Here is a 26,663-nt window from a genome sequence, read left to right as displayed (position 1 = left end):
CTACACATTATATAATCCTACTCATATGAAATATCTAGAATAGGTAAATCTATAGAGACACAAAACAAACTGGTGGTTGCCAGGGGCTGGGAGAGAGGGGAATGGGTACTGACTGCTTAATGGGCACAGGATTTTCTTTTGGAACTAGATAGAGATGGTAGTTACACAACACTGTGAGTATACTAAATGCCACTGAATTGTATACTTTTAAATGATTAATTTTATGTTAATTAATGTCACCTCAGAAAAGAAAAAAATATAAAAGGTGGAGGGGTGCCTGGGTGACTCAGTCGGTTAAGCATCCAACTCTTGATTTTGGCTCAGCTCATGATCTCGTGGTTCATGAGTTCGAGCCCCACATTGGGCTCTGTCTGCACTGACAGTGTGGAACCTGCTTGAGATTCTCTCTCTCTTCCCCTCCCCTCCTCTTGCTCTTTCATTCTCTCAAAATAAATAAATAAACTTAAAAGAAAAACCTATGGGAAGGAATCTTCAGCCTACTGATTTAGTCATTCTTTTGACATTAGATACTCTAACCTTATATGGTACTAATTGCTGGGGCACTAAAATCAGTACATGTTTATTTCATTTTAAGATATAGTAATAAGTTTAGAGACTATTTTAAAGGCAAAATGCTGCTTACAAATCTGTAGTATTTGAGCCAAATGTTATTTTAAATAAAATCTCGAAGATGAAAGTACAGCAGTAGCAAATCCCAGTTTTGGATGAAGTCCTGTATGTCAGGCAGTGTGCCAAGCACATTACTCTGCTCTACGGTCCACAAATCTCCTGCCATTTAAACATTAGTGTTTCTGTTTGTGGATGAAATTTAAGGAAAAAAAAAAACTATCAGGGACATAAAATAACTTGAAACGAAGCTAATATTTGAACTACCCAAATCTGTTTGACTCCAAAATCTGCACTGCCTTTTAAGTGTCTGTGAGTAAGAAACATCAAAAGAAACAGGACAGGGGATGCCAAATTACCTTAGACAGAATCCCATATGAAACACAGAATGACATATGGAGCTCCTCAACCCTATCTGAAAAAGCCTTTGAGAGTAGCAGCCCAAGGAAGGAGAGCAAGCTAGGAAATGGAACTATAGAGGCCATGTGCCCATGTACAGAATAGAAACATTTGGAGTATTAGCTTTCATTTTCATTTTGAAACTTTCAAAGCATGTTTAATCTGCTTCCTAATATACATTGCTAAAACATTTTGTGCTTAGAAATAACTGGCAACAGTAGAGACAATACAACTCTATAAATGAAAATGCTTTGTAAGCAGGTTAAGTTATACAAAGAGCTACTATATCCAACTGTAGGGTTTTTTTTTTTTCAAAGGTATGCACTTTTTGGGAAAGCCTTTTTGAAAGTTTATATTTTCAGTCACCACTGTGCTTATGTTCAAATGATTAAAACTAGTTTCTGCACTTCTAATTTTTTTTAACTGTGATTGCCAAACAGGGCAAATGAAGTTTGTATTATTAGGGGAAAAGTGAAAGTCTTGACAGAAGCAAAACAAAACAAAAAAAGGGAAGATGGACTTTTGCTTCTACCTATAAAGGAGTAACTGATATGGGACTTGTTCTAGTACTTTAAACAACTAACACACACACACACACACACACACACACACACACACAGTGTGGAAAAAAAACGTGAAGAAAAGTTTTAAGTTATTGGATTATGGGCAAAAGAAAACCGGAGTAGCAATACTTATATGGGACAAAATAGACTTTAAAACAAAAACCATAACAAGAGACAAAAAAAGAGCACTATACAATAATAAAGGGAATAATCCAACAAGAAGATATAACAATTATAAATATTTATACACCCAACATAGAAGCACCCAAAACCATAAATCAGTTAATAACAAATGTAAAGGAACTAATCGATAATACAATAATAATAGTGACTTTAACACCCCACTTACATAAATGGATGGATCATCTAAACGGAACATCAACAAGGAAACAATGACTTTGAAGGATATACTGGACCAGATGGACTTAACAGATATATTCAGAACATTCCATCCTAAAACAGCAGAATACATATTCTTTTCAAGTGCACATGGAACATTCTCCTGAATAGATCACATATTAGCCCACAACACAAATCTCAACAAATCCAAGAAGGTCAAAATCATACCATGCATCTCTTCTGACCACAACGTTATGAAACTAGAAATCAACCACAAGAAAAAATCTGGAAAGACCACAAATACATGGAGGTTAAATAACATGCTACTAAACAATGAATAGGTCAGCCAGGAAATCAAAAGAGAAATTAAAAAGTCCATGGAAACCTCTGGGACGCAGCAAATGTGTTTCTAAGAGGAAAATTTATAGCAATACAGGCCTACCTCAAGAAACAAGAAAAATCTCAAATAAACAATCTAACCTTGTACCTAAAGGAGCTAAAAAAAAAGGAACAACAAAACCAAACCAAAAACCAGCAGAAGGAAGGAAATAATAAATATTAAAGCAGACATAAATGTTATAGAAACTAAAAAAAACAATAGAACAGATCAATGAAACCAGGAGCTGGTTCTTTGAAAAAAATTTAAAAAAAATCAAAAACCTCTAGCCAGACTTACCATGAAGCAAAGAGGAAGGACTCAAATAAATAAAATCACAAATGAGAGATGAGAAATAACAACCAAACCATCTCCAATAAACAGTTAGTATCCAAAATATATAAAGCAGTTACAAAAACTCAACACTCAAAAAACAATAATCTAATTAAAAATGGGCAGAAGACATGAACAGAAATTTTTCCAAAGAAGACGTCCAGATGGCCAACAGACACATGAAAAGATGCCCAATATCACTCACCATGAGGGAAATGCAAATCAAATATCTACAATGAGATATCACCTCACACCTATCAGAATGGCTAAAATTAACAACACAAGAAACAGGTGTTGGCAAGGATATGGAGTAAAAGGAACACTCATGCACTACTGGTGGGAGTGCAAACTGGTACACCCACTGTGGAAAACAGTATAGAGGTTCCTCAAAAAGTTAAAAAAAGGACTTACCCTAGATTCTGGAAATCACAATACTTGGTATCTACCCAAACGATACAAGAACACTAATTCAAAGGGATACATGCACCCCTATATTTATAGCAGCATTATTTACAATACCTAAGATATGAAAGCAGCCCAAGTGTCCATCAACAATAGACAGCAATGGAATATATTTCAGCTATAGAAAAGGATGAAATCTTTAAAAAAAGAGTGAAATCTTGCCGTTTGCAATGACATGCACAGAGCTAAAGAGTATAATGCTAAGTAAAATAAATCAGTCAGAGAAAAATAATATTATATGATTTCACTCAAATCTGGAATTTAGGGAAGAAAACAGGCAAAGGGAAAAAATAAGAGAGAGAGAGACAAAGGAAAACACAGACTCTTAATTATAGAGAATAATCTGATGGTTACCAGAGGGGGTGGGGGTGGGAGGGAATGGGTTAAAATCCTGATGTGGATTAAGGAGTGCACTTGTCATGATGAGCACCAGGTGATGTATGGAATTGTTTGATCACTATATCGTAGACCTGAAACTAATACTGTATGTTAACTAACTGGAATTAAAATAAAAACATAACATAACATAACATAACATAACATAACATAACATAACATAACATAACATAAAATATTGGACAATGGGAAGTGTAGGACTGTGATCTCTGAGAGAAGGAAAACAAATAAAGTGAGTCCTATAATCATCCTAACTTTCTTTCTGGACCAGATTTCCAGATGGCAGAGCAGAGAGAAGAAAACCAAGTAGCCTGACTGTCTTACCAAGTTGAGGAGACAGAGATCATATTTAGGTAAGGCTAAGGCAATTAGAAATTGTAGCACAGATTACCAAACAGTAGTGAATGCCAAAAAGGAGAGAAGAGAGAGAGAGGAGATTGAAATCTAGAGTCTACATACATTTGAGATTCTGGCTAAATTCCAACTTGAGCATTGTATATGTGCTGCCGAAGCGAGCACTCAACTTGAGCATTGTAGAAACCGGGCAATAACAACCGCTAGAGAAAGAAAATTCAATGGGGAGCTTAAGCCAAACATTCTCCAGAACTTCAATGAGGTCAGGAATCATTTCAAGTTCCCATGATTCAGAGTGGATAAAAATCTCATTGAATAAATAGTACAGTTATTAAAGTTCCAGAAGTAGGTTAAACTACCCTAGAATAAAGAATATTCTAGACACAGACTAAAAATCTTAGAAACTAGTTTTGAAAGAATTAAGCTGATCTGCAGATAATATGACTGCCTGCCAGAACAAAGTTTAACACTCTTTAAATAAAAACAACAAAATTCATTACACACACACACACACACACACACACACTGTACACACCAAATTTCAATACTCAGCAAGGTAAAATTCACAATGTCTGGCAACCCACAAAATTACTATGCAGGTGAAGAAGCAGGAAAATGTAACCCATAATCAAGAGGAAAACAGTCAACAGAATCAGAACTAGAAGTAAAAGGGATGATGAAAGTAACAGAAAATAACTTTAAAACAGCTATTTTAAGTATTATAAGTATGCTCAGAGACTCAAAGGAAAGCATGAACATAATGAGGAAACCAATGTAAGCTATAAAAAGAGCTAAAAGGAATTGCTAGAGACAAAAAAACAGAACGTCTGAGGGGCACCTGGGTGGCTCAGTCAGTTGAGCATGTGACTCTTGATTTCAGCTCATGTCATGATCTCAAGGTTTGTGGGATGGAGCCCCATGACAGGGGGCTCTCCACACAGTGCAGAGACTGCTTGGGATTCTCTCTCCTCTCTCTGCCCCACCCGCTGCTCACACTTGCTTGCTCTCTCTCAAAATAAACAAATAAACTTAAAAAAAAAAAAAGAACATCTGAAATGAACATTTAACTGAATGAGAATAACAGCAGATTACATACTGCAATAGAAAAAAGATAATCTGGAAGACATTACTTGAAACTCTCCGAAATGAAGCTCAGGGAGGGGGAAAAAAGGATGAAAAACCAATAAACAGAGCCTCAGTGACTCAGTCCTATGGGAAAACGTGGGGAGGGGGGCTGAAAAAATATGTGAAGAAATATTTGGCCAGAATTTTCCCAAATGTTATGAAAACTATAAACTCAGTTCTAGAGCAACCAGAGAAAAGAGACAAATTTAGAGGAACAAAGATAATGAATACCACGGACTTTTTTTGTCAGAATCAAGATTAAGTCATAGACAAAATGCTAAAATAAAAATAACCTGTTAACCTAGAAATCTATATCCAATGAAATTAACTTTCAGAACTGGAGGCAAAAATGAACTTTTTCAGGCAAAAAATGTTGAGGGAATTTGGTAACAGCAAATTTGCACTACAAATACATGTTAAAGAAAGTGCCAGACCCAAGTGACATACTGGTGAATTCTACCAAACACTTAAAAAAGAAAGATACAAATGCTGCACAAACTATTATATAAAATAAAGAAGGGAGGAAAACTTTTTTTTAACATAATTTATTGTCAAATTGGCTTACATACAGTGTGTAAAGTGTGCTCTTGGTTTTGGGGGAAGGTACCCGTGATTCATTGCTTACATAAAACACCCAGTGCTCATCCCAACATGGGCCCTCCTCAATGCCCATCACCCATTTTCTCCTCTCCCCTTAACCCCTCATCAACCCTCAGTTTGTTCTCTATATTTAAGAGTCTCTTATGGTTTGCCTCCCACCCTCTCTGTTTTTAACTATTTTTTCCCCCTTCCATTCCCCCATGGTCTTCTGTTAAGTTTCTCAAGATCCACATCTGAGTGTAAACATATGATATCTGTCTTTCTCTGACTGACTTATTTCACTTAGCATAATACCTTCCAGTTCCATCCACATTGCTGCAAATGGCATGATTTCCTTACTAATTTTCTAAGGCCGTATTAACTTGATATCAAATCCAAACAAAGATGTTACAAGAAAAGAAAACTATAGGCAAATATCGTAGACACAAAAAATTCTTTACAAAATTCTTTACTATGCAAAACCAATCAAATTCACCATACTGCAAAATTTAAAAATCCATGATTATCTTGATAAGATACAGAAGACGTAGTTGTCAATTCAACACTCCAAGCAAACTAGGTATAGAAGGGGAGTGTCCTCAACCTGATAAAAGCATCTTCAAAAACATACAACTAACATCATGCCTAATGGGGAAAGATTTAATGCTTCTCCAGTTGAGAAACAAGGCAAAGACATATACTTTCATCATTTCTATTTAACATTGTATAAGAGGTCTTAGCCATTTTAATAAGGTATAAAATGGGAAAAAAGGGATACCAATTGGAAAAGAAGGTATAAAATTGTCTTTATCCACAGATATTATTTGTCTACACAGAAAAATTTAAAGACCCTGCAAAAAAGCTACTGGAACTAATAAATGATTTTAGAGAGGTCACAGGATTTGATTTGATATACTAGAATCAATAACATTTTGATGATAGTAAAAAGAAAAAAACTATAAAATGAAAAAATTTTATATACCACTTACAATGGCATCCAAAAATATGAAACATCTAGGGATAAATTTAACAAATTATCAATAACACTTATTCAATAAAAACTACAAAATATTCCTAAGATAAATGAAAGAAGACTAAACAGATACAGAATGCTCATGAACTACAAAACTCAATATTATTAAGATGAAATTCTTCAGTGAAACCAAGTAAAGAAAACTTCATTTTTAAAATAAAGCCAGGGGGTGCCTGGTGGCTCAGTCACTTGAGTGTCTGACTCGTACTTTCTGGCTCAGGTCATATTCTCATGGTTGGTGAGATCAAGCCCCCAGTTGGGCTTTGCACTAACAGTGTGTAGCCTGCTTGGGATTCTCTCTCTCTCCCTCTCTCTCTGCCCCTTCCCCATTCATGCTGTCTCTACCTCAAAATAAATAAAGTTTAAAAAAAGCATACATATAAAATAAATAAATAAAAATAAAATAAAGCCAGAAGGCCAGAAGTGGGAGCTCTCACACCTTACCACTCCTTGTGGATTGCGGACTCAAAAAGGAAGAGAGGTACCCTGCATTCCTAACAGGATGAAGCCTATACTTTACTGCCCTAGCAGGAGGAAGAAATATTTTCTCCTTGCCAGGAAACAGGCTAGCTAATGAGAGACTGTCACAACTTAGCCAATGAAAAGCCACTACACTTAGCTCCTCCCAACCTCCCCTTTTCTCTATGGGGAAAAACAAAAACAAAAACTCCTGTCTTTTGTCTTCTAGTCTTGCCTATGGTTTTGCCATAGCTTGCATGTCCTGAAATGATATTTTCTGCTATTCCCAAAGAAACCCATTTTTGCTGGTAAAATAACTGACAATTTTTTTCAAATTTTTATTTAAATTCTACTTAGTTAATATACAGTGCAATATTGGTTTCAGGAGTAGACTTCAGTCATTCATCACTTGCACACAACACCCAGTGTTTATCACAAGTGCCCTCCTAATACCCATCATACATCTAGCCCATTCCCCCCCCCCACCTCCCTCCATCAACCCTCAGTTTGTTCTCTATTTTTAAAAGTCTCTTATGGTTAGTTACCCTCTCTTTTTTTTTTTTCTTTTCCCCTTCCCATATGTTCATCTGTTTTGTTTCTTAAATTCCACATATGAGTGAAATCATATGGTATTTGTCTTTCTCTGATTTTGCTCAGCATAATACACTCTAGCTCCATCCACATCATTGCAAATGGCAAGATTTCATCCTTCTTGATGGCTGAGTAATGTTCCATTGTGTGTATATACACCACATCTTCTTTATCCATTCATCAGTCGATGGACACTTGGCCCCTTTCCATATTTTGGCTATTGTTAATAATGCTGCTATAAACATAGGGGTTCATGTACCCTTTTGAATCTGTGTTTTGTATCTGTTGGGTAAATACCTAGTAGTGTAATTGCTGGGTCGTAGGGTTATTCTATTTTTCACTTTTTGAAGACCCTCCATACTGTTTTCCAGAGTGGCTATGCCAGTTTGGATTCCCACCAACAGTGTAAGAGGATACTCCTTTCTCCATCTCCTCACCAACACCTGTTGTTTCTTGTGTTAATTTTAGTCATTCTGACAGGTGTGAGGTGGTATCTCATCATGGTTTCAATTTGTATTTCCCTGGTGATGAGTGATATTAAGCATCTTTTCATGTGCCTGTTAGCCATCTGGATGTCTTCTTTGGAAAAGTGTCTATTCATGTCTTCTGCCCATTTCTTCACTGGATTATTTGTTTTTTGGGTGTTGAGTTTGGTAAGTTCTTTCAAGATTTTGGATACTAACCCTTCATCAGATATGTAGTTTGCAAATATCTTCTCCCATTACGTAGGCTGCCTTTTAGTTTTGTTGATTATTTCCTTTGCTGTGCAGACACTTTTTATCTTGATGAGGTCCCAACAGTTTCTGTTTGCTTTTGTTTCCCTTGCCTTTGCCAAGATGTCTAGTAAGAAGTTGCTGCAGCTGAGGTCAAAGACATTCCTGCCTGTTTTCTCCTTTAGCATTATGATAGTTTCCTGTCTCATATTTAGGTCTTTCATCCATTTTGAATTTATTTTTGTGTATGGTGTAAGAAAGTAGTCGAGTTTCATTCTTCTACATGTTTCTGTCCAGTTTTCCCAACACAATTTGTTAAAGAGAGTGTCTTTTGGATATTCTTTCCAGCTCTGTCGAAGATTAGTTGACCATATAGTTGTGTGTCCATTTCTGGGTTTTCTATTCTGTTCCATTGATCTATGTGTCTGGGCTTTGTTTTTTGGTTTTTTTGCTAATACCATACTGTCTTGATGACTGCAGCTTTGTAATATAGCTTGAAGTCCTGAATCATGATGCCTCCAGCTTTGCTTTTCTTTCTCAGAATTGCTTTGGCTCTTCAGGGTCTTTTGTGGTTCCATACAAATGTTAGCGTTGTTTGTTCTAGCTCTGTGAAAAATGCTGTTTGGTATTTTGTTGTTTGGCATTGCATTAAATGTGTAGATTGCTTTGGGTAGTATAGATATTTTAACAATGTTTGTTCTTCCTATCCATGAGCATGGAATTCATTTCCATTTCTTTGTGTCTTCTTCAATTTCCTTCATAAGTGTTCTACAGTTTTCAGAGTATAGACCATCTACCTCTTTGGTTAGGTTTATTTCTAGATATCTTATGGGTTTTGGTGCAATTGTAAATGGGATCGATTCCTTGATTTCTTTTTCTGCTGCTTCATTATTGGTGTATAGAAATGCAACCAATTTCTGTACATTGATTTTATATCCTGTGACTTTGCTGGATTCATGTGTTAGTTCTAGCAATTTCTTGGTGGATTCTCTGGGTTTTCGACATAGAGGATCATGTCATCCACAAATAGTGAAAGTTTGACTTCTTCCTTGCCAATTTGGATGCCTTTTATTTCTTTGTGTTGTCTTATTGCTGAGGCTAAAACTTCCAGTACTATGTTAAATAGTAGTGGTGAGAGTAGACACCCCTGTCTTGTTCCTTACAGTGAAGGAAAGCTCTGTTTTTCCCCATTGAAGATGATATTAGCTGTGTATATGGCCTTTATGATGTTGAGGAATATTCTATCTATCCCTACTTTGTTGAGAGTTTTTATCAAGAATGGATGCTGTATTTTGTCAAATGATTTTTCTGCATCTATTGACAGGATCATATGGTTCTTATCCTTTCTTTTATTACTGTGTTGTGTCACGTTGATTGATCTGCAAATATTGAACCACCCCTGCAACCCAGAAATAAGTCCCACTTGATCATGGTGAATAATTCTTTTAATGTACTGTTAGATTCAATTTGTTAATATCTTGTTGATAATTTTTGCATGCATGTTCATCAAGGATATTGGCCTGTAATTCTCCTTTGAGTGGGGTCTTTGCTGGTTTTGGAATCAAGGTAATGCTAGCCTCATAGAAGGAAATGGAAGTTTTTCTTCCATTTCTATTTTTTGAAACAATTTGGGAAGAATAGGCATTAACTCTTCATTAAATGTTTGGTAGAATTCCTCTGGGAAGCCATATAGCCCTGGACTTTTGTTTGTTGGAATATTTTTTATTATTGATTCAATTTCTTTGCTGGCTATGGGTCTGTTCAAATTTCTGTTTCAGTTTTGGTAGTTTTTATGTTTCTAGGAATTTGTCCATTTCTTCCAGATTATCAAGTTTTTCGCACATAATTTTTCATAATATTCTCTTATTATTATTTGTATTTCTGTGGTGTTGATCATGATCTATCCTCTTTTATTTGTGACTTTATTTTGGGGCGTCCTTTCTCTTTTCTTTTTGATAAGTCTGGCTAGGGGCTGTCAATTTTATTAATTCTTTCAAAGAACCAGCTCTTAGTTTTGTTGATCTGTTCTACTGGGGGTTTTTGTTGTTGTTGTTTCTATATCATTTATTTCTGCTTTAATCTTTATAATTTCCCTTCTTCTTCTGGCTTTAGGCTTTATTTGCTATTCCTTTTCTATCTCCTTTAGGTGTAAGATGAGGTTGTGTATTTGAGACTTTTCTTGTTCCCTGAGGTAGACCTGTATTGCAATATACCTCCCTCTAATGGCTGCCTTTGCTGCATCCCAAAGGTTTTGGACTTGACAGTTTAAAAAAATTTTTTAATGTTTATTCATTTTTTGAGGGGGGTGTGAGGGACATAGAGAGGGGGAGACACAGAATCCAAAACAGGCTCCAGGCTCTAAGCTGTCAGCACAGAGCCCAATGCAGGGCCCAAACCCATGAACCAAGCTGAAGTCGGACGCTTAACCGACTGAGCCACCCAGGCACCCCCAGACTTGACAGTTTTATTTTATTATTTGGTGTGTGTGTGTGCGTGTGTGTGTGTGTGTGTGTGTGTTCAGATATAGAATTTAGTGATTCATCAGTTACATACAACACACAGTGCTCATCCCAACAAGTGCCCTCCTTAATGCCCACTGCCCATTTAGCCCATCGCCCCACACAACACCCCACCAGCAACCTTCAGTTTGTTCTCTTGACAGTTTTATTTTTAAGGCTAACACTTCTCAAAATGATCCATAAATTAAATGCAATCTCAACAATATTTCAATACTAAACTTGATTTTTATAGTAGTTGATAAGCCAATTAAAAATGTGTACGCATATGTAAAGGATCTAAATGGCAAACCAATACTGATGTAATACCATAGAGTTGGAGGGCTTATTCTACCTGATTTCTAGACTTTCTGTAAAGCTACTGTAATCAAGACAGTGTGATATTGGCACAAGAAGAGACATATAGCTTAACAGAACAGAATAGAGAGACTAGAAATTGACCCACATTTATAGGGTCAGTGGATTTTCAACAAAGCTGCTAAGGTAATTCAGTGGAGAAAGAATATCCTTTTCAAAAACAAGTCCTGGAATAACTGGATATTCATGTGAGAAAAATGAATCTCAGCTTTTACTTTAACCATACACAAAAACTAAAAGTGTATCATAAACCAAAACACAAAAGCTGCAGCTATAAAACTTCTAAAATAGGGTTCCTGGGTGGCTCAGTTAAGCATCCAACTTTGGCTCAGGTCATGATCTCACAGTTCGTGAGTTTGAGCCCCACGTTGGGCTCTCGACTGTCAGCATAGAGCCTGCTTCAGATCCTCTGTCCTCCCCTCTCTCTGCCTCTCCCATACTGGTTCTTTCTCTACCTCTCCCAAAATAATAAATAAGCTTTAAAAAAAAAACCCTCTAAAATAAACCAAAAGAAATTATTGCAGCTTTAGGGGTAGCCAATTATATTTTTAGAGAGGACATAGAGTATAAAATCCAAAAATTAAAATTTGGTAGGTGAACTTGATCAAAATGGACAACATCTGCTCTTCAGAAGATAGCATTCAGAAAATGACAAGCTAAGCCACAAACTTGGAAAAAATAATCGCAATACATCAGTCTGACCAAGGACTTGTATCCAGCATATATAAAGGGCTTTTTAACTCAATAGTAAGTCAAATAACCCAATTTAAAAAAATGGGAAAAGATTTTAACATATACTTTATAAAAGAAGATATACGAGTGGCCAATAAGAATATAGAGAGATGCTCAACATCATTGCTCATCAAAGAAACACAAAATAAAACTCTAGTGATATACCACAGCACACCTATTAAAATCACTAAACGGGAAAAGACTGACAACATCGAGTGCTGATGGGACGTGGAGCAACTGAAATTCTCCTACATTGCTGGCAGCAATGTAAATGGTACAACTACTCAAAAAGCGTGGCATTTTCTTAACTAATTAAATATATATTTACATTATGACCCAGCAATTTTACTCCTAGAAATTTGCCTAAAAGGAATGAAAACATAAGTCCACTCAAAGACTTGTACACTAATGTTCATAGCAGCTTTATTCATAATATCCCCAAAGTGGGGAAGCTAAATGTCCACCAACGAATGAATAGGTAAACAAACTGTGGTAAAGCCATACAATGGAATACGACAAATCAATAAAAAGGAATGAACTTTAATACATGCAAAAATGTGGAGGAATCTCTAAACAATTATACTGAGTGAAGCCAGACTCAAAAGACTACGTCTATGTACTGTACAACTGCATTTATGTGAAATGGCAAAACTTACATAGAGTGACAGAGAGTGGGAATGACTAGGAAAAGGATAGTTTGAGAGTTATGGAAATGTTCTATATCTTGATCATGATGGTAGTTACATGGGTACGTGTAGTTGTCAAAATTCATTGAACTACATGTATACTTAAAATGAGTGCTGGGGTGCCTGGGTGGCTCAGTCAGTTAAGCATCACACTGTGGCTCAGGTCATGATCTCACGGTTCATGAATTCGAGCCCTGTATTGGGCTCTGTGATGACAGCTCAGAGTCTGGAGCCTGCTTCAGATTCTGTGTCTCCCTGTTTCTCTGCCCCTTCCCTGCTCATGCTCCATCTCTCTGTCTCTCTCAAAAATAAATAGTGAACATTTAAAACAAATTTTTTAATGAGTGCATTTTATTATATATAAATTATACTTCAGTAAAAATTATTTTATGTTTTTAAATGTTTATTCATTTTTGAGAGAAAGACAGAGACAGAGTGTGAGCGGAGGAGGGGCAGAGAGAGAGGGAGACACAATCTGAAGCAAGCAAGCTCCAGGCTCTGAGCTCTCAACACAGAGCCTGATGCAGGGCTTAAACTCACAAACCACAAGATCATGACCTGAGCCAAAGTTGGATGCTTAAACAACTGAGCCACCCAGGTGCCCCAGTAAAAATTATTCTAAGAAAGAAAGAGAGAGGGGTTCCTGGGTGGCTCAGTGGATTAAGCTTCCCACTCCTGGTTTCAGCTCAGGTCATGATCTTGTGGTTCATGAGTTTGAGCCCTGCATCAGGCTGTGTGCTGGTGGCACGGAGCCTGCTTGGGGATTCTCTCTCTCTCTCTCTCTCTCTCTCTCTCTCTCTCTCTCTCTCAAAATAAATAAACAAAAAAGGAAGGAAGGAAGGAAGGAAGGAAGGAAAGAAAAGAAAGAAAGAAAGAAAGAAAGAAAGAAAGAAAGAAAGAAAGAAAGAAAGAAAGAAAGAGAAAGGAAAGAAAGACAGTGCAAGCAAGCTAGACTATACCAATTCAGTAACACTCTGTGACAGCCATGTGACAATTTCAAGAAAGGACAATCTGAGCCCACTGTGGATATTTGAGACTGATCCTGGGAGGGAAAAGCTTCTGGTGGCCACATGTTCGTTGTGTGGAGAAATCTCTTAAGCCCCAGAGAGGCTGAAGTAGAAGGTAGAGGCCAAAGCGGAGGTGCAGGCTGTTCTGACCCTCTGGTTCTTGGCTCTTGAAAGGTCTACTAATAACAAACCCCTTTCCTTTGATCTGTTAAATTTTAAACTATTTTGGTTGCATTTCTGTCATTGCCCATCAGTTTTTTGTCGGAAAAGAACACTGAGCTTTGAAGAGAGCACATCCTAGACTCCAGGCTGGTTCATATCTAGTGGCCCACTGGGAAGGACTATGGGGGTGGGCATGGGGGAGGTAGGCAGCTCTTGCCTCTGGTTTGTAAATACAGACCTGATTGGGAAAATGACCTTTTGGTCAGTGCCTGGCATTTCTAGGAAAGGAGATAAAGGAAGAAAAAACAACACAAGCCCTGATCAGGAGCAATTAAGGAGCAACCAGGGAGCTTCACTCTGGATTCCCTGCTGGCTGTAGTTGGAACACAGCTGTACACTCCCTTTCCAGCCTTTCCCAGCCCCTGCAGAGCTCCCTGTGTGGCCCTATGTGGCACTCCTTGACCTACCTGCCTTTTCCTCCTGCCGTCCCCAAGTTACCCCTCTCCTCAGGTAAGCTACCTTACCACTCCAGAAGTTATTTAAGATAGCCTGAGAACAGACAGAACCAGGGCTAGAAAGAACCAACAGTTGTTGAGCCATGCAACTGTTTTTCACATGCACTAGCTCATTGACTTTGTACCATCGCCTACCTTCCTACAGTTACCCAGCCAAGAGCCCTGGGCTCCCCCTGCCCAACACAGGAAGGGGCCTGCTACATTGATGTTCAGGATTTTTACCAGTGGTAACTCACCTGTGTCTAGAGTTCTGTCATTAGGTACTTTATCTCATTCTAATTTCGCAGTGTTGGTTGTGAAAAGCAATGCCTACTGAACTAATGAGGAAACCAGTTCAGAGAGGTCACGGGATGGCCCGGAACTGAGCCACACAGAACTGAGTGGCAGTGGATCCTACTCTAGGGTGACCGCCTTTCTCGTACATTCCTCTACCTCCCTGTTGTGTGATAGGGATGGAAGAAGTACAGTTCAAAGCAGGAAAATCCCTTCTGGTTAGATACCTGATAGGTCAAGCATACCTGACATTAAGCCCCTCCCCCGCTTAGGAGCCAGGAGCCCTGGGGAAAATCCCTTCTCTCCTTTGATCGTATTTCCTTCACTGTGAACAAGATCAACAGCTTCCAGGCTAAGTGTCATAAGTCCTTTCCGCGATGGACTAATGAGTAAATAGTTTAGGCTTTGTGGGCTATAAGGTCTCTGTAGCAACTACTCAATTCTGTCCTTGAAGCCTGAGTGCAGCCACAGACAATTCTTACCTGAATGAACATGATTGTGTTCCAATAAAATTTTATTTATGGACACTGAAATTTAAATTTCATATAATTTTCATGTATCAAAACTACTGTTCTTTTCACTTTCTTTCAATCATTTAAAGATGTTAAAGCCATCATTAGCTCATCCAGCTGTACAACATCAGGCGGCAAGCGGGATTTGGCCCCCTGCCCTAGGCTACAAAAGTTTGTCAGGTGCCTGGGTTCACTCCCACCCCCAGGCCCCCGACCCTCCTTCCGCCCCCACCCCCACCCCCGGCAGAGGCACTTTGGAACCAGCCAGGCGCTGGGCTGCTTCCGGGCCCCTAACACCCAGGCTGTGCAGTCCCACTATGGCTGACCCTTGGCTGGCACCCAGTCCGCGCCCTGGAGGGCCAGCCCCCACTCAGCTCCCAGTGCGCACTCACCCAGGGTCCCTGCGCACAGCAGGGAGCAGATGGCGAACTTCATCGTCCGCTGCAGGAATACGACACTGACGCGGGCTCCGGGAGCCGAGGCAGGCTTTACCCGACCCTCCCCAGGGGGAGAGGATCCGCCTCCCCCGAAGGGTTCACCTTTTGGGCAGATCGTCCTCGCCACACCCCCGACCAGCCCCAGCCCTCCGCAGGGCTAGAGGGCGGCAAACTCGAGCCACGCTCCTGCCGACCCGAGGCCACTCCTTCCGCCCACCTCCCGGAGCTGCTAGACCGCACCTCTCTCGCGGGATAGCGGTCCGCATGCTGGAGGTGCAAGCGGAAGCAACCTCGGAGCCCGCTGGACTGGCCGCCTTCACAAAGGGAGAAGGCAGGTGATCGGCTGGGTCCCAGGTGAGTTACTAGGACCTAAGTTCCCTGACTCTCGGCCTTCGTCTAGCCATGCAGCTCTTAAATGTTTGGAAAACACAGACCCCGGAGGAATTGGGGGCAGTGCACAGGATACACAGGCTCCAGAGGAATGGGGGGCAGTCCACAGAATGAAACCTGGAGACTCTTCCCCCAGGAAAGCATGCGCACACAGACACACAATGTTCTGAACATCATTTTCAGGCATCTTCAGACTCTTCCTCTTCAGTCGCCCACTCCGGACGCCTCCCGGAACCCCTCCCCCCCCCAAAGAAGACACGGTTCCCTGCAACCCTCTGCTGAAGGCTGAGGTCAGGCAAAGCGCTGAACCCCGAGAGGGCTGCTTCTACTTGGTTCTGCAGCCTGCCTCCCAGTCCTGAAGTCGATGAGCTTCACTTAGGGAAAGTTTAGATGCAGTTTTAACAACTTTTGTTGAAGTACAATAAATATACGTAAAACTTCACACATCCTAAATGTACAGCTTGATGAAATATGACCAGGTGAACACATCCGTATAACCAGCACCCACATTAGGAAACAGAACGTTCACAGAGCAGAGACGGCCCCCTGGTGCTTCTTCCAATTGCTTTCCGTGCCCCCCACAAAGATACACATTTTCTTGGCTTCTAACAGCATGGACGAATTTTGCTGGTAGAGATGGAATCATACGATATGTACAATGCTGTGTCTGGCTTCTTTCGCTTGTTATATTTGTAAGAATCATCTATGGTGTTGTGTATAGCTGTCTTTCACATGTTCTCAGTGCTGCATATTATCCTCTATTTCACTTATCTTTCCTGTTGATGATAGTAGTTTCTAGTTTGGGCTCTTATAAAGAGCCAGTGAGCCCTGCTATGAACATTCTAGCACATCTTCTAGTACATGTAGGTATACATTTCTGCAGGATATTTCCCAGGAAGTGTAATTTCTTGGTCTTAAAGTAGACGGTATGTCTAACTTTAATACATACTGCCGAACAGTTTTCCAAAGTGGCTGAACCAATTTATACTCCCAACTTAAGGGTATGAGAGTTTGGTTGCTCCACATGTTTTACTATTTTGATGGGAGTATAACTAGTTTTGCACTGTAATTTTGAGTTTCTCTGATGACTAATGAAGTTGAGCATCATTTTATGTGCATATTGGCTATTTGGGTGCCATCTCATATAAAGCATTGTTTCAAGTCTTTTGCACTGAATACATTTTATTTATTTTTTTTAATGAAATTTATTGTCAAATTGGTTTCCATACAACATCCAGTGCTCATCCCAAAAACTGCCCTCTTCAATACCCATCACCCACCCTCCCCTCCCTCCCACCTTCCATCAACCCTCAGTTTGTTCTCAGTTTTTAAGAGTCTCTTATGCTTTGGCTCTCTCCCACTCTAACCTCTTTTTTTTTTTTTTCCTTCCCCTCCCCCATGGGTTTCTGTTAAGTTTCTCAGGATCCACGTAAGAGTGAAACCATATGGTATCTGTCTTTCTCTGTATGACTTATTTCACTTAGCATCACACTCTCCAGTTCCACCCACGTTGCTACAAAGGGCCATATTTCATTCTTATTGCCACGTAGTACTCCAACATTGAATACATTTTAAATAGCCTTTCTGTTGAATTAAGTTTTGGGACTGGCAATACAATTATTCAAACTACAGAACCGAGGCTTGTCTAGTAAAGTATCCTCAGATTTGGGCCTTAAGAATGTAAGACTGTGTTATATTATTTTAGCCCATCATAACTCTTTATTCTGCATCCTCTTCTCATGTGCAAAGGATGAATCTTTGCTAAGTAACTTTTTTTTTTTTCAGCCCCAGTTAAGATTGTGAAAAATTCTTCTCTCTGGCAGAGATTAACCCTGCCATCCACTGAGCCAGAGACAGTGCTGAAGTAGTTATAAGAGATTGTAAATCACAGAATTCACCAAGTCAAGGGCAAGACACCTTGATATACAAACCTGGGCTCTCCTCTCTTTCTCTGTAATATACACACATGCACACACACACACCTCAAAGTAAACAGCTTGTCCTCTTCCTTCTGCACCTTACAGACATCAGCATCCTTAGACAACCCAATGGGATATTGTCCCAATTCATCTCCCCTTTCACACCACCTCTGGCCAACTAAGCTTTCAATTTAAGAAATGTAGGGGCACCTGGGTGCTCGGTTGGTTAAGTGTCCGACTTTGGTTCAGGTCATGATCTCACAGTTTGGGGGTTCAAGCCTTGCATCCATTTCTGCGCTGACAGCTCGGAGTCTGGAGCCTGCTTCAGATTCTGTGTCCCCCTCTTTCTCAGCCCTCCCTTGCTTGTGCGCGCTCTCTCTCTGTGTCTCTCTTTCTCTCTCAAAAATAAATAAACTTAAATAAATGTACACTGTCTCTCTCTATGTGCCACATGACTAGGGACAGGGCGGAGTGAGGGGAGGACCTCTCACATCTGGTGACTCTTTGGGCTTTGGAGCAAAGACCAGCTAGAGTCCACTGAGAAAAGCATACAAGCCTCTGTACAAAGCACACACAGGGTCTGCGCTTTGCAAAGAGGCTGTCAGGCTGACCACAGCCCATCCGCGCTTAAGCTGGAAATAGTTACATCTTTCTCATCAGAGATTAAAGAGTGATCCCTGCTAAAGAGCATCCCAGAGAAAACAATGAACAAGTCCTCTCTTTGTTGAGACACTTATCAGGATGTCCCTAGCCTGGGATTTGCCCCAAGGATTGCTAAGAGGTAAACCCTTATTCTAAACCTGCTATGACGAGAACACACAGTCCTGAAAGCCACCTGCTACATCCACCCCATGCCAAAGACACTCGAGGGCAGAGTTTCCAAGAAGGGGATCATCTACTTCTGCGGCTGCTTGGAGTCAAGGAGTCCTTTGACCATAGAATTTCTGAAAGTGAGAATAGGAGTGCCTTCCTTTGTCTAATCTAGAGGAAAGGGAATGTATATAGTTTTAATGCAAACCTTTCGTTGAATTTAAACATACACATAGAAAATGTACACATCGTAAGTGTGCAGCCCAGATTGGCACAACATGAGCACATCCCGAGTAGCCAGTATTCAGAAGATAGAGAAAGAGTATGTTACCAGTACCCTGGAAGCCCCCTCATCTGCCTTATAGTCACCAATGATCAAAGGTAATCATTATTCTGATTTTGAACACCATAGTTGAGTTTCACCTGCTTTTTATTTCATATAAATGAAATCAGAAAGTAAGCACTGTTCTCTGTCTAGCTTCTTTGTCTAAACCTGATATTTGAGAGAGTCAACTCTGCTGTTTCATATGTATTCTGAGGCATACCTCAGAGATAGTGCAGGTTTGGTTCCATATCCCCAAAACAAAGCAAATATCCCAGTGAAGGGATTCAAATGAATTTTTGGTTTCCCAGAGCATATAAAAACTTATGCTTACATCATTCTACAGTCTATTAAGTGTGCAATGGCATTATGTCTATAAACATGTACATACCTTAATTAAAAATATTGCTAAAAAATGCTAACCAGTCTGAGCTTTCAGGAAGTCATAATCACTGATCCCAGATGACCATAACAAATATGATAATAATGAAAAAGTTTGAAATATTGTCGGAATTACCAAAATGAGACACAGAGACACCCTGCAAGCAAATGCTGTTGGAAAAAATGGTGCCCCTAGACTTACTCGACACAGGGTTGCCACATACCTTCAATCTGTGAAATATAATACACAGTATCTGCGAAACACAGTAAAGCAAAGTGCAATCAAATGAGGTGTGTCTTTATTGTAATTTGTTCATTCTTATTGCTCTGTGGTATTCCAATGGTGAATATATCAATGAGTATTAATGGAAATTTGGTTGTCTTTTTTTTTTTTTTAATTTAAGGCCATCATGAAGTAATACTGCTGTGAAAGTTCTCACACATGTCTGCTGGTGAACATATGTATGCATTTCTGTAAACAGGGTGCAATTGCTGGATCACAGGGTGCACCTATATTCTGCTTTAATAACTGCCAAACAATTTTTTTTTTAAATTTTTTTTTTCAACGTTTTTTATTTATTTTTGGGACAGAGAGAGACAGAGCATGAACGGGGGAGGGGCACAGAGAGAGGGAGACACAGAATCGGAAACAGGCTCCAGGCTCCGAGCCATCAGCCCAGAGCCCGACGCGGGGCTCGAACTCACGGACTGCGAGATCGTGACCTGGCTGAAGTCGGACGCTTAACCGACTGCGCCACCCAGGCGCCCCAAACAATTTTTTAACATGGTTGTACAGTTTCCAATCTCATTTCACTTCCAACAGTATGTGGGTTGCCCCGTACCAAGTATTAATACTTGGTTTGGGTGGGTGCGTGGGTGGCTCTGTTGGTTGAGTGTCCGACTTCAGCTCAGGTCATGATCTGGTGGTTGGTGAATTCAAGCCCCACATGGGCTCACTGCTGTCAGTGCAGAGCCTGCTTCGGATTTTCTGTCCCCCTCTCTCTCTGCCCCTCCCCTATTTGCACTCTCTCTCTCTCAAATAAATTCTTAAAAATACTTGGTTTGGGATGAAATATAAATTTAAGTTTTCTTTTAATTTTAGTTATTCTGGAGCACTGGATGCAGTTCATTATAGTTTTAATATTAATTTCCCTGATAAGTAATAAAGTTGAATACTTTCTCATGTTTATTGGAAAATTACGTATCTTCTTTTGTGATGTGCCCAATTTTCTATTGGATTATTTGCTTATTTTTTTATTGAGTTGTAGGAGTTCTTTATATATTGTAGCTATGAGAACTTTGTTGGATGTATGTATTTCAGATATTTTCTTACATTTTGTGGTTTGCATTTCTCTCTCAATGGTGTCTTTTCATATACAGAAATTTAAAATATTTCTGAGTCAATTTCAACAGATTTATTTATGGGTAGCACTTTTTGTATGCTTAAAAAGTCTTTGCCTGTACCAAGTTCGTGAAAATATTGTTTCCTTCTGAAAGCTTCATAGTTTTTCCTCTTACATTTAGATCTAGAATCCATCTGGAATTGATTTAAAAAAAAATTTTTTTATGTTTATTTATTTTTGAGAGCATGAGCAGGGGAGGGGCAGAGAGAGAGGGAGACACAGAATTCAAAGCAGGCTCTAGTCTCTGAGCTGTCAGCACAAAGCTGACACGGGGCTTGAACTCACAAGCTGTGAGATCATGACCTGAGCCAAAATCAGACGCTTAACAGACTGAGCCACTCAGATACCCCTGGAACTGATTTTTTTTAATACATAGATTTATTTTCCATTCATTTTGAAGTGAAATTAAGTTAAAAGAAGCAGATGACTTCTCTTATTGTGACATTTTTTTTTGTCCCAAATATTCACTCATTAGGTCTTCTCAAATTTAACAAAGGATTTATAAGTCCTTTAATTCATGCTATATAACTATAATTATAAACTGAATAACTTGGTGAGCTAGTATAATGTCATGGAAGACAAAGCTAAACCATGTGGCCTAGATTTTTGGAATTGATGTTTGTGAATGGTGAGACAGGAGCCTGTGTTCATGTTTTCTCCTATGTATATGTCCAGTGGACCCAGCACCATTGCTGGAAAGATTTTTCTTTCCTCACTACACTTTAGTACAACCTTTGTTAAAAATCAGGCAATCAAATATGTGCTACAGGGCTCTCCATTCTGTTCTACTGATCTGTATATCTCACTGTCTCAATTCCTACAGCTTTATTGTAACTCTTGATATCTCATAATGTGAGTTCTTGGTTTGTTCTTCTTCAAGATGGACTTGTGAGTTCTTGGTTTGTTCTTCTTCAAGATGGACTTGGGTATGTTTGTTGTTATTGTTTTGGTTTTTGCAGTTCCACGTACATTCTGTAATTGACATGTCGATTTCCAGAAAAAATACCTGCAGAGATTTGATTGGAACTATACAGAAATATAGATCAATTTGGAGGGATTTGACATCTCCACAATATTAACCCTTGCAATTCATAAATATGGTATATCCCTGCACTCATGAAGGCCTTCCTTACTGGCTCTTCTCTTGATAATATTTTGTAGTGTTCACTTTATAGGTCTTGAACATCCTTCCTAGATTTGTTCCTAGATATCAACTGGTTTTTGGTGCTATTATAAATGGGATCATGATTTTAATTCATTTCCCGTTTCTTTGTTGCTGCTATTTGAAAAAAACAGTTGGTTTTTGTATATTGACCTTGAATTCAATGACCTTACTAAGTTATTTTATTAATTATAATAGTTTCTTTTGGATTTTCTGTGCATATCTTTGTGTCTTTGTAAACAGTGTTTGTTTTGTTTCTTCTTTTTCAATTCTTGTAATTTTATTTCTTTTTCTTGATCTATTGCACTGAGTAGAACTTCCAGCACATCACTACATAGAAGTAATGATAGAGGAGGAACGTTTTCAATAATTCACCATTGGGTAAAATGTTTGCTGGTGCTTTATTTTGTCTTAGATATTATTTACTAGATTAAAGAAGCTCCCTTCCTTCCTGGCTTGACTAATTTTTTCTTTAAATAATAAATGAATGCTGAATTTTTATCGGGTGTTTTTCTGTACCTATTGAGATAATCATATGATTTCTTCTGCTTTTTCTGTTGATGTGGTGAACTCTTCTAATTGACTTTTAAATGTTAAGCCACTATTATATTCCTGGAATAAACCCACTTGGTTGTTAGGTATAATGATTTTAATATACAGTGGAACTTGAATTTCCAACATTTTGTTTAGGATATTTTGCATCTATCTCATCTTTTTTCAGGAGAGAAATTATTCTTCAGTTTTTCCTTTATTTTAACGTCCCCATAAGTTTGGTTTTAAAGTTAATGTTAGCTCATAAAATAAATTCTGAAATGTCTCTTTTCTTATTCTTTGGTATATGTTGTATAAAAGTAGTGTTATTTTTTTTCTTAACTCTGGAACATTTCACCAGTGAAAGCCACTCATATCTAGAGTTTTATTAGTGGAAAATTTTCAATTCCAGATAAAATTTCTTTTTTTTTAATGTTTATTTATTTTTGAGAGAGAGAGAGAGAGACCAGGGGAGGGGCAGAGAGAGAGGGAGACACAGAATCCGAAGCAGGCTCCAGACTCTGAACTGTCAGCACGGAGCCTGACACGGGGCTTGAACTCAAAAACGGTGAGATCATGACCTGAGCTGAGGTTGGATGCCTAACCAACTGAGCCACCCAGGTGCCCCAGATAAAATTTCTTTAATGCCTAGAAAAATGTTCAGATTTTCTGATTCTTCAAGTTTCTTCACGTATTGGTAAGTTTTGTTTTTCAAGAAATTTGTCCATTTCATCTAAATTTCAAACTTAACTGATGTAAAGTTTTTGTCAATGTTATCTTTATGTGTTTTTTTATGTTTAACAGTTTATTACAAAGGATACTATATTTTGTAAAACTTTTTTTATGTTTATTTATTTTTGAGAGAGAGAGAAAGACAGAGTGTGAGTGGGGAAGGGGCAGACAGAGAGGGAGATACAGAATCTGAAGCAGACTCCAGGCCCTGAGCTGTCAGCACAGAGCCCTACATGGGGCTCAAACTCATAAACCATGAGATTATGACCTGAGCCCAAGTCAGACACTTAATTTACTGAGCCACCCAGGCGTCCCTACAAAGGATATTATAAAGGGTATGGATAAACAGCCAGATGAAGAGGCTCATAGGTGAGGTCTGGAAGGGTCTCAAGCACAGAAACTTCTGTCCTTGAAAAACTGGAATGCACCACCTTCCCAGCATGTGGATGCATTCACCAATCTGAAGGCTTTTAAACATTTTTAATATGTGGGAATTTTTGCCATGATCCTCTTTTTCATTGACGATATTGGTAATTCATGTTTTCTCCTTTTTGTTGATTAGAAGTGACATGGTTCTATCTATTTTGTTAATCATAAACAGACAACTTTTGCTTTTGTTGATTTTCTCCACTGAAAATTCATTTATTATTGTGTTGATTTCTGTTCTCTTGACTTTTTTTTCAGTTTTGTTCTTTTTCTAGTCTTTGTAAAAGGAAGTTGAAGTCATTGATTTTCAGGCTCTCTTCCACTCTAATATATGTATTGAAGGCTATAAATTTCCCTATAAGCACTCTTTCTCTTGATATATCTGTATGATTATCCTAAATATTTTAATATATATTCTAATTCAAAATATATTCTAATTTTCATTATGTCTCTTATGGACTCATAGTTTATTGAGAAGGGTATTGTTTGATTTATAGTGTTTGTAATTTCCAAGCTGTCTCGTGCTGTTTACGTCTAGTGTAATTCCATTATGGGAGAATAAGATGCTCTGAATGAGTTGAAATGTGTTGAAGATTGTTTGGTGGCCCAGCATAAGATCACTTTTTGTTGTTTAGTGTGCATTTTAAAATAATGAGCATTCTATAGTTGTTGGACAAAGCGTTTTATTTGTATATATATTATATACACAAACATTTATTTATATATAATATGTATTACCTGTAAATAAAATATATAAATATATATCTATGTGTGTATATATGTATATACATGAAAATTGTGTTGTTTTATCTTTGATTTTTTTAATCTGATTTTTCTATTAGTACTCGAGAAAGGTGTGTTAAAGTTCCTTACTATGATTGTGGATTTGTCTATTTAATTTTTTATTTCTGTCAACTTTTGCTTTATATATTTTAAACTATATTTTTGAGTGCGTACCTATTTGGGACTGTGATATCTTACTGGTGGGTTAGTCCCTTTGTAATTATGATCATTATGAAAAGCCTTTTTATCGCCAGTAATGTTTCTTGCTTTAAAGTCTTGTCTAATATTGGTATAGTTATACTAGCTTTCTTTTGGTTATTGTATACATGATATATGTTTTAATCCTTTTGTGTTCAGTGTGTGTGTCCTTATATTTAAAGTGTGTCTTTATGAAACAATCTCAACATCACTCATGGGAAATACAAATCAAAACCATGATAAAATACCAGCTCACACTTGTCAGAATGGCTAAAATTAACAACACAACAAACAAGAGATGTTGGCAAGGATGTGGAAAAAGAGGAACTCTCTTGCACTGTTGGGAATGCAGACTAGTGCAGCCACTCTGGAAAACAGTATAGAGCATCCTCAAAAAGTTAAAAATAGAACTACCCTAAAACCCAGCAATCACACTGCTATGTATTTACTCAAAGGACCAAAAATACAGATTCAAAGGGGTACATGCATCCTGATGTTCATAGCAGCATAATCACCAATAGCCAAAGTATCAAAAGAGTTCAAATGTCCAACGACTGATCAATGGATAAAGAAGATGTGTGTGTGTGTGTGTGTGTGTGTGTGTGCGCGCGCACACACACACACGCACACACACACACAGTGAAATATTACTCAGCCATCAGAAAAAATGCAATCTTGCCATTTGCAATGATGTGAATGAGGCTAGAGTGTATTACACTAAGCAAAAGAAGTCAGTCAGAGAAAGACAAATACCATATGATTTCACTCAAATGTATAATTTAAGAAACAAAACAGATGAACATATGGCGGGGTGGAAGGAGAGAGGGAAACTAACCATGAGAGACTCTTAAAGACAGAGAACAAACTGAGGGTTGATGGAGGGAGGTGGGTGGGGGATGGGCTAGATGGGTGATGGGTATTAGGACGGTACTTGTTATGAGCACTGGGTGTTGTATGTAACTGATAAATCACTAAATTCTACTCCTGAAATCAATATTATGCTATATGTTAACTAATTCAAATTTAAATAAAAATTTGAAACAAAAAAGTGTGTCTTTCATAAGCAGCATATATTTTGAAAATTCTGTCTGACAATCTTAGACTCTAATTGGCATATATAATTTGTTGATATTTAATGTAATTACTAATATATTTGGGTGTTATCTACCACCTTACTATTTGTTTTCTATTTGGCTAACCTGTTTTATGTTCCCTTTTCTCTTTTTTCTTGCCTTATTTTAGAGAAATCGATCTTTTAATTACTCCATCCTTTCCTTTCTATTCACTTATTAGTTACGTACTCTTTTCCTATTCTTTTGTGGGTCCCCAATAGATTACAACACACACCCTTAATTTACTATACTGAAAGGAACTAATGCTCCTTCTACAACTTCCTTGCTAATGCTAGGGGCTTTATAACATTTTAAGTTCATTTAGTCCCTTTTGTCTGTTATGCTATTGTTGTGTACTTTTAATTACATTTATAGTTTAGAATGTCATAAAATCATTAAGTCAATATTTATAAATATTAAGCCAGTACTTACTTATATTTAACTGCGTATTTCCTCTCTTCATTGCTCTTCACTACAGCCTCAATTTCTGTGTTTCCATCTGAGATCATTTTTATTCTGTCTAAAGAATTTCTTTCCCTTAGTACAAATCTGGCAAAGAATTTTCTCATGGTTGTAAGTGTTGGTAACTAACAGCTTTGTAGGATTTTTCCCCACTGAGTATATTTCACTGTTAGCCATGTCTTCCACAAATTTAATAATGTCATTCTACTGTTTTCTTTTACCCATAATTTCTGTTGAGAAGTCAACTGAAGTCAACTGTTGTTCCTCTGAAGGTTATGTGTCTTTTTCTCTGGCTGCTTTTAAAAATAGTCTATCTTCTTTATGTTCTTTGACTTAACCATGGTGTGCTTAATTGTGATTTTACCCTATCTGTGGGCTGTTTTTCATCATTTTTGGAAATTCTCATTATTTGTTTAAATATTCCTCCTGCCTATTCTGTTGACTCTACTTTTATACTTACATAATTGTACATGTAGTAATGTTTTA

The 26,663-nt window shown here is 38.2% G+C and overlaps 1 protein-coding gene across 1 annotated transcript in view; it reads right to left on the bottom strand.

Moving 5' to 3' along the window:
• Window positions 1-15,671, bottom strand: part of LOC131511859 (inhibitor of carbonic anhydrase-like) — a 59,660-nt gene extending 43,989 nt beyond the window's left edge. The window contains exon 1 of the mRNA XM_058729938.1: window positions 15,502-15,671. Coding sequence (XP_058585921.1) covers window positions 15,502-15,544 — 43 coding nt within the window. The 5' untranslated portion in view covers window positions 15,545-15,671. The remainder of the gene's footprint in view (window positions 1-15,501) is intronic.
• Between the last annotated feature and the right edge of the window lie 10,992 nt (window positions 15,672-26,663).

This window comes from Neofelis nebulosa, chromosome 5 (assembly GCF_028018385.1).
Source record: "Neofelis nebulosa isolate mNeoNeb1 chromosome 5, mNeoNeb1.pri, whole genome shotgun sequence".
Classification (NCBI taxonomy): Eukaryota; Metazoa; Chordata; class Mammalia; order Carnivora; family Felidae; genus Neofelis; species Neofelis nebulosa.
The sequence above is the reverse complement of the archived record's forward strand: the minus strand, read 5'-3'. Positions and strand labels throughout refer to the sequence as shown.